Source organism: Rhinichthys klamathensis, unplaced genomic scaffold (assembly GCF_029890125.1).
Source record: "Rhinichthys klamathensis goyatoka isolate OS25496 unplaced genomic scaffold, OSU_Roscu_1.1 h1tg000391l_1, whole genome shotgun sequence".
In the NCBI taxonomy this organism is placed as follows: domain Eukaryota; kingdom Metazoa; phylum Chordata; class Actinopteri; order Cypriniformes; family Leuciscidae; genus Rhinichthys; species Rhinichthys klamathensis.
The window spans coordinates 1,434,978-1,447,418 of NW_026606894.1; the positions used below are offsets into that span (position 1 = coordinate 1,434,978).

At 39.4% G+C, this 12,441-nt stretch overlaps 1 protein-coding gene across 5 annotated transcripts in view; it reads left to right on the forward strand.

Moving 5' to 3' along the window:
• kirrel3b (kirre like nephrin family adhesion molecule 3b) overlaps positions 1-12,441 on the forward strand; it is a 215,287-nt gene that overhangs the window by 177,269 nt on the left and 25,577 nt on the right. For all 5 annotated transcript variants that reach the window (XM_056234309.1, XM_056234312.1, XM_056234311.1 and 2 more), the window contains exon 6: positions 5,936-6,041. In XM_056234309.1, the coding sequence (XP_056090284.1) occupies positions 5,936-6,041 (106 nt within the window). The remainder of the gene's footprint in view (positions 1-5,935; positions 6,042-12,441) is intronic.

A 12,441-nucleotide genomic window follows, 5' to 3' on the forward strand; every position in this document is an offset into this window, starting at 1 on the left:
CCAGTGTACCTTGGTATTCCTGTGTTAAGTAGGACTCCTTCGTCCGTGCCTATATCACGACAGGGAGGTCAGACTGCGCAGGGCACTGGAAGACAGCTGTGAAGGTGGCGTGATTACACGGGGACCCCCATTCTCCGTCATCCGACGTAACTCGGAGTGACTACGAAAGGGAACGTCTCGGTTACGGATGTAACCCTCGTTCCCTGAGTAGGGAACGGAGACGTTACGTCTCCGTGCCACTTCCGCTGTACCGCTGGGTCGACGCCTGAGTTCAGTCTCGGCTCCTCAGCGAAGACATGATCTGCTGTTGCAGGTGTCTCTCCTTAAATACTCACGCGGTGAGGCGGAGATACATTATGCAAATTCCGCAGACCCATGGCATTTCATTGCCATTGGCTCGTTTTTTAATACTCGAAGAGGATTGGCTTTCTGGCGAAACCCCCATTCTCCGTCATCCGACGTAACGTCTCCGTTCCCTACTCAGGGAACGAGGGTTACATCCGTAACCGAGACGTTTTTGCCTCACGTAACTAATGGTAAAAATAAGTTTCCATTAAATACGATACTACTTAATCATGAATAAGATACGTGTTTTTATAACATTCAGAAACTGTATTTGAAACAAAATTAATAAGGATCAATGCATAAATACTGATACAAAAAAACATAAGAAATGACATATATCGATTATGACTGATTTTATTGGACATTTACAACACGGATTAATGCTCACAACGGCGCACTGTTTAGGACGGGTTCGTGTTGAAGAGCCGCTAACAAAGTTAATCTTTTCACATAATGTTCTCTCTCTGAATATGTAAGCGAGTGTAAATGTCAGTGTTGTCATATATGTCTAAGGAACTGAAGTCTGTCAGGCAAAACAAGAGCTTATTGATACAGTTCAGTCAGTCTGCTATTTACTCCAACCGTTACTCCTGATTGGAGGCTTCTATAAATATTTAGTTTTAGTATACTACGTTGAGTTAAAGTTCAACTAAGTTTAATGGTGCAACAAAAAAATATATATTTATAGTGCGTAAGTTGAAAGGTAGTGCCCATTTTCGTCAAAACTAGGCTAGCGTGTAACTTATGCACTGCTGGTACATCCGGCCCCTGTAGTCTTTGTGGTGTTCAAGCGCAGCTTTTCGGCTCAGACGCTGCCGACGCGAGGAGACAACATCGGCTTTTGTCGCCCCTAGTTCTCTGATGTCAGCTCGGGACTGACAACTCCACTGGATGAAAAAAGAAGAAAAAAATCAAACCCGTGAAGGACCCGTGTGTGCGTTTCATCACGGCCATCCTCTAATATGCCCACTCTCGCTTTTGTCAGCCCTCATTCAGTCCACTTATTGACCACTTGGTTCGATGTGATAATGTCATCAGCAACAAAAGTAATTAAAGGCTTTCTGGATTTTTCCTCTGCTCAGATAATTCTCATTCTGATCAGCGCAGGCCTCTGTGACAGCCGCTCGCTTTCAGTCAAAATGAGGCCTGAATGAGACGAGTCCGAACATCATCCACTGCATTACTTCACCACAGTTCAATGCATTTCCCTGACTTTATTTTCCTGTAATCATTTAAATGCAGGAATTAGATTTACTTCAGAAATTTAGCTAAACATAAGCCCTGCTAGGATAATTTGACCCGAGGTTAAGCGAATTAGCATCTAAATATGAAATTTACTAAAAAATCGAATTTCTTTTAGAGCCTAAAGCTGAAGGAAAACCCAAACTTCATATGGCATTGGCCTTAGGGTCACATCATTTGACAGCAAAACCCGCTGATCCCGCAACGCAAATCCATGTGTCTCATTTGAAATGCGAAGAAGCCTAAATGTACGAAAAATATTCTGGGAAAAATATTGTAGTTTTTTTGTTGCATTTACAGTATTTTCTGGAGGGGGGGAATGTACAACATAACCTCTTCACGGCATTCTAAGGTTTTCAACTTGATATTATGATTTTAACGTCATGATTAGATGCACAGATGGGCTCTAATTAGATTAGCGAAAAAATAACACATTTTCTGTGCAGTAATATATGCTTTAGCAATACATTATTCATGTAGAGAGCTTGACAGATAACTCCACAGAGCAAAAACTGCACAATGTTTACATTCATTGCAAAAAACTCTCGATCAAGAGCATTACATCGGTGTCTTCTTAAGTGAGAAGCGAGGTAAGCGACAGTGTACTGGTACTAAAATGCATTGATTACTTTATATACAACAGTGACTCACCGCAAAGAGCCTTTGAAAGTACTACCCTCGGTCTCCAATATAGATGCATGAACTGTGTTTGGAGAGAGAACAAAAGTTGCTGTGAGATCTCAGTGTCAGTGAAACCCACACTGTGGCACAGATTCAGTTGAGTTATAAAGAGATTAAATCGCCCTCCTCCTGCTGATACAAGGCTATCGGCCCTCTCTGAGAACAGCTGGCCACAGTGACCCAGGGAGAATGGAAATCAAGCTTTAAGAAAGACAGAAGCCATTTTCTTTGGCACCTTCCTCCCAACTCTGGGGAAGTTGGCCGATTGTTCAAAACCACCATCTGCTCTTTGCTTTGAACTTCCGATCAAAAGCTGTCATCTCACCACTGTCCCCCCCACCATTTTATTTTATATAATTTTTTTTTTTTAGATCACTCCTCCTCTCCTCCAATCCCATTGTTTTGCGGGCTGTCATTGTTGCCTTCGTGCTCTCCCTGTTGATGAAGCGGAGGAATTATCGGAGCTGCATATTGATGGCCTGCCGCGTGTGTCTCAGGCCAGAGAGACTCATGCATTTATACATCAAAGTGACAAACAGACTACTTTATTAAGAGACTGTCTGTCGATAGATTTGCGGGTCACGAGGATCTTTGTGAGCTTCTGCCAGTCTGCCTCTCGAGCCGGGGCCTTGGAGAGGAGCTAGTCATTCCTCCAGGGATAAACGTCCATCTAAAGATACGTATTTCATTATTTAAGACAGAAAATTAATGTCACACTTCAGTTTTGTCGTAAGTAGAGGACACTTTTGATGGCTTTCGTCTCCCTCAAGGGTTACTCTCAAAAGACTTGAACTGACATCAAAGGCAATCATGATATGCTTCAAAACAGCTAAGGAGCAAAATGAATGTTAATATCAAAAATTGTGAAAATAAATCAATACGCCACTGAAGGCTATTCGGGAGTGTGATTTTATCACAGGTAAGGAGTGCCTGAAACCACCTTAATCATGGTAAAGTCACTGTAATGCAAGGAATCTGGTGACTTATTGCATTTATATGTTTTTATACTCTTGCTACGCACTTTTTAAAGCTTTTAGAACAATCAATTTACAAGACCTGAATCTTTTGCAATAGTGTTGAGAACAGATTTTTAACAAAAAAAAAAAAAGCTTTTTTTATCTTGACAGGAGAATAGCTCATAATTGAGGAGGAAAAACACACTTCAATTTTATCCAGAAGCCCAAACTAGGCAAAACAATAAAGTGATGCAGTTGCTGATATTTATATGACCAAAAAGTAAGATTAAATTCTTATCACTTGAAATCAATCAATGAGATATTTATAACACTATAGCCAGCCTGTTCTCACGTAAATGCATCTCTATAGCACGCATTGTGTTTTATCGTGCAATTTATACGCGAAAATGAGTTTTTACGTGCATATGATACGCAGTTATCGCGTGCATTTGATACGCAGTTCATTTGCGTGTAATACACACGCACCCCACACCACTAATTCTACCCAAACGTATAATACACACGCACCCCACACCACTACTAAACCTACCCTAACCAACCCATGCACATAAAAACTCATTTTCGCGTATAAATTGCACGATAAACACACTGCGTGCTATAGAGACGCATTTAGTGTGATAAAAGTGTGATTTACTGTGATTTACAGTAAAAAAAATAAAGTTGCTGCCTTAAATTAAAGTACAATCAACTTGGATGTTTAAGTCATTTCAACTTAAATTGCATTAAACTGACTTTAAAAAATGAGTTGAATCTTGTATAACTTATATTAAAATAGATGTTAATCTTAAATTTACTTTATAAAAATCTGATTTCACAACAAAAAAGACATGTGTGCCATGATCTGAATGCCTTTTACTTGCTAAAACAGCATAAAGTATCAATCAGACGACAGAAGGCATGCAGTACATTTAGAGGCCATAGAAATGAGCCTATCAAATATGATACAGTAGGCTTATGGTCAATATTATTCAGCCTACAGTTGGGCTAATGGTCTGTATTGGCCATTTATGTCAACTTGGTGAATGAATATGCAATCTGTGGTCAATATTTAGAGGGAGAACTATCCGTTTTATAGTCTGTATCAACCCAGAAACAAGCCTGAACACCCCTACCTCTGATATCCACCTATACCTGCATGCCCAATTAGCCAGAGTAAACGCTTTACACGTATCCTGCTGGTACCCGGGCAGCACACAGCACTAATCAGTTTGTCCTGCTCGCGCCGGTGTGTGTCCCGCGGGCTCACGAATGACGGTTAGTGTTGTGCAGCCTGTGAACAACCTGGCACAGGTGTGTGTGGTCGAAAAAAGGCAGATGGGGAAAAAGGGCAGCACCTGCACCAACCGCCGGGATGCCACTCTGCCCAGCTGTGCTCCTGTGGGCCACATACTGTACTTCAGGAGACACACACACTTCACACTACTCTCCAGCTGAGGCAGTCCTGTTCTCTTTCGGTCCACTGATCTGTGCTGTTGTAATACAGCCGTGCCAGCGCAGACTAAATTAGTGTAATAGAACAGAAAACATGTATGTGGAATAGCTGACTCTCAAGTGTATGACGATCCGGTTTCTCTTTCTCTCTCTACTCATCTATCTTTATCTCTCCCGATTGTGCTCCCTGTGGATGCTGAATCGCTGATGTGTGCTGCTTAGCTTCTGCGCTTGCCACTGTCCGGTCTTGGTAAAAGCACAACAATTAGGTCTCTTTTACATTTTTTTTTTTTGCATCCCTGGAGAACCATAAATCTGTTTTTGTTGTGCAGTGCAAAATACAGCTTGGCATTAAAGGCATATGAGGAACATCTACTGTATGTACACTGTAAAAAATATTGTTGGTTTAACTTAAACAAGTAAGTTACCTAGTTGCCTTAAAATTTTGCGTTCAGTGAAATTAAAAAAATGAGTAAATACAACAAAGGAGATTGGTTTAAAAAATAGAAACTGGAAATATTATGCTATCTGAACCACATTCATTAACTAAGTTGATTTGACAGAAGATAAAAAGTGTTTTTAGTTTTTACAGTGTATTTGTAATATTTTTAATTTTAATACGCTAACCCCCCCCCCCCCCCCCCCATAATCCATAATCCCGAAACCATACGACTTGCATTCATATTTAAAACAAAAATGAAAATATTTTGATGAAATCTGAGATATTTGTGTCCCTCCATTGACAGCCACTACTACCACTTTGACCTCAAAAAGTTTATAAAGAGATCAGTTGTACTTCACTTTTGTGCATTAATATTATGTATGGTAAAAAAAAAGAACATTTAAAGTAGACAAAGTGTTAATGAAAATGAAAAAGGTATTATGCTATTGCTTGCATAATCTGTGTTTGTTATTAAAATCCCAGTTTAAATGCCATTACGCTGCTATTTTTTTGTTTTAGCTCTAATTATTGAATGATTTGTGATTAAACTGTTTTTCCACTTTGCATCATTTGCAAAGATTAGAAGGTATACCTCTCATTAGTCGACACACGGTGCTTTAGTTAGTGCTTTGTTCCCTGATTTTCACATCTTTTGATGATGCGCAGTTAATACTCTTACAATTACTTCTGACGCTCCTACGTGACCAGATAAAAGCTGAAGCAAATCTTCACCTATTGTTTTAAAATGACTGAACGTTGTTGTGGAAAAAGTCATGTTTTCGTATTAGTTTCTGTTATTACTTTTGTCTTCTTGCAGACTTGCCGTTGGTGAATCTCTCTGTGGAGCCTCAACCAGTCCTGGAGGGAAACCTGGTGAAGTTTCATTGCTCAGCAAAAGCCAATCCGCCAGTCACCCAATACAAGTAAGACGCCAAACACAACAGCCAAATCATTCAGCGCTGTAGGTCCTTCATAATAATACACCCCGTGATGAGGATCAAATACAACTAACTATAATTCACATTTATCTTCTGACTGGCACATCACTGTGTTGCAGAAACGCTCTGGCATTTAGTTGCAAATATTTTTAGAGCCGTCTCAAGACCGAAATCCACTATCCTGGCTGGCATCGGTTCGGTATGTCTAAGCCAAGACGAGGATCGGGGCGCCACATCAGGCATTCAAATCAAAGCAGGGATGCGTCTATCTCACACACTGATCCAATATCAAAGAATAATGTTTCCTGTCCTCTCCAAACAGATGAGAAAGAGGTCGAAATACAAGTTATTTATTTCCGTGAGATGTAGCCTCGGCCTTGCGGAGGGCCTATAGCGAGACGATTAGTTAGAACATGTGTTTCCGTGTGGGTTTTAAAACTGGGTGAAAAAATAAGAGCAGTAAAATCAATAGTGAAGGGAATTGCACAGCGGTGAATCTAGATGTACTGAGGAATAGAAGGGATGTATGATACAGTTGTAGGTGGGCAAACCGAGTTGTTTCTAGCCTTTTTTGAAATGACAGATGCTGGAATCAGACATGCCTGCGTTTGATTACCCATCAGGCCAGAGGAGAGCCTTGGCAGAATGAACACACTTTGGCCGTTTTGTTTTTCACACCTGAGCATCCGTGAGATGATTAGAAAAGGCATAACTTACTGATTTACACTGAAAGAGTGTCTGAGGCGAGCAGGACGAGGCCGAGGGCTGTGTGAAAACGGCGCGAGGCCGGCGGCGTGATTAATGATGAGCGACACCTCAGCTCTCGGCCTCGTCCGGCTCGCCACAAGGTCATACACAAGTGTAACAAATCAGGCCACAAATATTTACAGACTGTATTGACTTCAGCACGTCAAGTTACCTTGCCATGGTACCTTGTTATTTCCACCTACACTGTTGTACATGCATGCTATTTTTCTCTTCATGGATAAACATTAGCACATATTGCTGCTAGAATCTTAATTAAAAGACTGGGCCGATAACATGAGCTTGAGTTGTAGTCTACCTCATTTAGTATAGGCTTGATTGCTCTTTACGTATGTTTTTCCAGAACCTATAAACTCTAGCTTTAGTCAGTGTGTAACTATTTCTAGTCATGCAGTTGTCCATGGACATTTTGTATTTTTCTTTATCTGATAGATTTCTTTGTTCCTTTATTCCGGTGAGGTCTGTGGCATCGGATGTTGACGTTCAATATCTGTAGGAGTAATATTCACCCTCAATTCAGCTCGAGGAAACAAAAGATAGCTAGCGGATGAGGGACAGAGTAAGGAGAAGAAAAGGGACTGCGCAACTGTAAAAGAAAAAACCACCAGGCAGAGCAAATCTTTTATTTAGCCATTTTATTTATTTATTTTTCTTTAGTAGGTTGTAATAGCATCATGTTTTATGTGGGGGTTTTTTGTTTCTTCCATGCAATAAATACATATTTTCACAAAGTTAACTTTTAGTAAACATTGTTAGTATGTTTCCGAACAACTATTTTGTAAAAATAGTTTTATTATTCACTCAGAAATTGCTGGTGAATTTTTCAAATAATTAAAAAAATGGCAAGAAACATATCGAATTAAACATGAAATTTGTAAGCAGAAAGACTGGAAAAGTATTTTTATGTACAAAAACACTCCAATAATCTTTGTTTTATGTGTCTGGATTGCCGTCGTGGAGTAACGCTGTACAGTCTCAATACACTATGCCAGTTTGCTGTAGTCCGCTGCATCTTTCATAGCTTGCAAGTTAGGATGCTGCATTGTGCAAATTGCATTTACCACATAATTTTTTACAGATAAATTGATTTCACAGAATTTGCACAGTTAATTTAGTGAATCGGGTGGTGAAACAGCACTGACAGTACATGAAAATATTCTTCATTATTGCAATATTTGCAAATATTTCGAGTATGTGAGCTCTGCGGAGCGAGGAATGATTTTGCCTGAAGCAAGGAGTCGGAGCGTCAGTGTTTTCTTTCACTCCAGGGTTTCTGAAAGCACTCCATCACGAGCATAACATGTTAACGGCCCATGAGTTCACCACGTTGTATTATTAGCAATCAGAATTCTTGAAATATTCTTTCTAATTATATGATGCTATCCGTCTCAGGACAGTGCACCGAGTTCCTCTTTGTCACGTCCGTGTCTACGCGCCCCGTAGCAAGTGCTGACATTGATCTGAGGGAATTTAGTGGCATCTCACTTGTGAATTTAATAAATGTCTTGATTGACGCTGAAATTGATGACTTTCACTGTGGGAGAGCAATAAAAATATCAGAGCCAGAGAGTGTTAGAATTAATGATAGCCTTCCGAGGAGGATTCATGTACCATGCTGCATTGAAATGTCCCTGACATTAACGTGGAGTAATTGTGTCGGCCATTGATTAAGGGACTTAAGAAGTAGAAATGCTATTATTGTGGTGTCGACATAATGTGATGTGGTGAGGAGTGGTAAGTAGCCAGAGTCCTGTGCACTGAGATGGATCATTACCACTCTGGTTCATTTTATGATATGGGAGTCAGGAAAGATGTGGACTTCATTTGCCCCAAAACAGTGTCTTAAGTGTGAAAATGACGGTGGCTCTTTTATATCTGTGTAAAGCGGGTAATCTGCTACTTGTAAAATGGTGCTTTGTGTTGAAACCATGTTGTGATATATTAGTTTTTAGTTTCTACTATTTTCGTTGTATTAATGTTGTATTGTTCATTTTTAAAACATTTTTCATATTTAATAATAATATTTAGTTAGTTTAAATTTTTCATTTGCCATACTTTTACTATCCCTGGCAATATGATTGACAAAAAAAAAAAGGGAAAAGAGTAAACATATCCTTTGATTGATCTAACAAACAAACAGATTTACTCCCCAATTATCACAATAACAATTATGTTTTGTGCGTTGTGCTTGTTAGTTGTCTGTTTTGGGGATAGTTAAGCCATGTTGTGCGTCTCTGCAGTGATGTCTTTGATATAGCTGATGAAGAGGTTTTCATGGTGGGCTGCTTGCTTTGCTCATCAAGCGTTTGATGTGCACACACAGATACGGGCGGTTCCGTTGTTTGTTTTCCATGGCCGCGCTCCCCAGCGACTCTCAGAAGCAGCCAGACATGATTCATCAACCAGGGAACAGCACATGGAAAACTAACCAACAGCAACAGATGCAGCCGATATCTCAAAACAGAAAATTAAACTCCGGGCATCTGTCCTGCTGGCTGCTAGATTGGCCAATATGAGACCATGTCGTGATGGTATCATAATGGAGTGAACGGCAGCTTGATTGTAACCTAGAAAGTGTGTGTGGCGTTATCCCAGACTGGGAGAGAAGGATGGAGAAGACAGCCTCATCATCTCCAGCACCTGTCAGCGTACAGATGAATATTGAAACATAATTTGCCCCAGTACGAAAACTGAAACATTAGATCTACCAAATCCAATCTGTGTTGCTGTTTACCACACAATTATTTTACCCTTTTGAAAAAAGTGTGCTTAGATGTACTGAATGTACAAAAAAAAAAAAAAAAATGTACTGGCAGATAATATAATAGTAATAAAATAAAAGGCCACTTAAATATACATAAAGAGAGTACATATGAATAATATATATATATATATATATATATATATATATATATATATATATATATATATATATATATTGTCATTAATATACCATATACATGTACTGTAAATTCATGACTTCTATGTAGCTATATAAATAGACATTTTTGGGTGAACTATCTCTTTAAGTCCTGCTCTTCAACTAATTGCATTTAATCTACATTTAAACTATATTTCTACTACATTTTCATTTAATTGTAAATAAATGAATTAAGTGTCCAAAATAAAATCAAGTGTCCAAAAACATTACATTCAGTTCACACTTAAAGGAGAACTCCGGCGCAAAATGAACCTTTGGTCTAATAAAACATTGGTACCTAGTCAACCGTTCTCTGAGATTTGTTTTCATGATAATCGAATGTAAAGAGTTTTATCTCTAAAAACTGTTTAGCGTATAACGCTAGTAATGGGGGCATATGATAAGTAAAAATAAATCGCTAGTTAATACCACTAACAAGGCTCAAAATAGCCCCACACGAACACAGTAACATAATGAGGGTCCCTACATGCAAAACGAAGCATTGAGAACTTTGTAAGTGAACAGACCGTTTAATAAGAAGATAAAGATAAAGACAGTCCACTTCGTGTATACAGACAGGAGCCATCTTTGGAAAACAGTCTCGACTAATCAAACCACGAACGACGTGCTAAGTGAGCTGAACTGTATAAAGTTCAGCGAACTTCTGAACTGTATGATTGGCGTTCGTGGTTTGATTAGTCGAGACTGTTTTCCAAAGATGGCTCCTGTCTGTATACACGAAGTGGAATGTCTTTATCTTTATCTATTAAACGGTCTGTACACTTAAGTTCCCAATGCTTCGTTTTGCATGTAGGGACCCTCATTATGTTACTGTGTTCGTGTGGGGCTATTTTGAGCCTTGTTAGTGGTTTTAACTAGCGATTTCTTTTTACTTATTATATGCCCCCATTACAAGCGTTATCCGCTAAACAGTTTTTAGAGATAAAACTCTTTACATTCGATTATCATGAAAACTAATCTCAGAGAACGGTTGACTAGGTACCAATGTTCTATTAGACCAAAGGTTCATTTTGCGCCGGAGTTCTCCTTTAAGTATATTATTTTGAAGTATATTTTTTCCATAATAAGTACTCTCTGTTTTTTTGTATTTTTTCCCCAAGGCTATGCCTCTCCTACCATTAAAAAAAAAAAAAAAAAAGATCCTACAAACACAATAAATGTTTTATTGTTGTTGCTGTTAGTTTTTTTAGTTTTTTTTTTTTAAGTGAGCAAAAACTATGTCTGAACCTACAGCAAAGCTTCACTTAGAGCATTGACTTATAGGAATGCCAAACATTCGATTCCCCCTGATACTACCCTTCTACTGCAGAATAATAAAGGAGTCTTCGGGTTTACAAAAGTTTACACAGGCACTCAGTTGGGTCATGTTTGTTCTGTTTTGAAGACCCTGGCTGAAGCCCAGTGGAGCCACTGTGCTCACGGATGTTTTGGCTCTTTCAATGTGCAGCGCTGAATCCTTCAGCTCTGGCAAAGCTAACCCACCATTTGGGTCTTCTCTACCGGCCAAACCTCCCAGTCTGCCACCCCATAGGCTTAAAACCAACATGCAATCCTGCTTTGCTCTGCATTGCCATAGTTTTGTGCTGTCAGAATACTAGTTTGACTTATTGGTAGAGCTGTCAATGGATAAAAATGACTGAATGAAATATGCAATTTGATGAATAGGAAAGATGTGCTGCTATCATAAGGGACCACAGCCAAGATTGAATAAACAGAAAAATAATTGTATGAATACAAGTGAATAATGAAAGACGCACGTAGCTAATGCACACATATAAGCTAGTTACTTAAAAAGATGATAATAATCCTCTTAGGCTCTTGTAATAAACAGGCTATTTAAAGCTGAATTAAATTATGGCATAGTCAATCATCTCATCTAATTACAAAGCAGCAGCTTCAAAAGCTCCATGTGTAATTTATATGTTACTGCAAGAAAGAAAAACTCTGGTAGTAGACGTATAGCAGGTGACTGCTTCTGTAATTGCCCAAGAATATAAAGTTTCACAGTGATGCATTTTCACTTCCCCCAGAACAATTTTGTCGAGGACGGAGACGACATGCGCAGCCGTCTGCACTGATTTGAATATTTTTGGAGGCACAGGTGTGCCTGTGCAGATTTAGCAGACTGTGTTCTAAGCTGCTTATGTTAACAACATGGCACAGTGCTTCTCAAGCACACTAGCTAGGCCAATTACAACTGCTCTCCCTCCTTACTTTAATTTAGTCAAGAGGGAGACTGTTATGATTTAAATGACACTCTATCGGGGCCCACAGATGGCACGAGTTAGTTGCAGAGGTAATGAATTGTGCGCTCACTCCCACAGTGCAGGTGAATAGTGAAGTTTTGGCACCGCTCTACCAGTGCCGGCTGCTTTTAGTGTACTGAGATGTAAAACTGGCTGGGTAAAGCGATACTTCTCAACAGCGAGGAGTTAACTGGCATTGAATATACTCGTTTATTGAAATATGCACCCTAGTGTCAGACTGTGACACCCATATTCAATTGGCTTTGGCTTGTATAAATGAGTCCCATCTTAGTCGCCAACAGGGAACCACAAACTAGACCAAGCAAGTGACATAGATATGCATTACTTTGTCCGCTTGGGAGAAACTAAGTCCTGCCGGAAGTTGCATTTCTCTTACTTAAACGAATAGTTCCTCGTGCAGAGCGCTGACAAT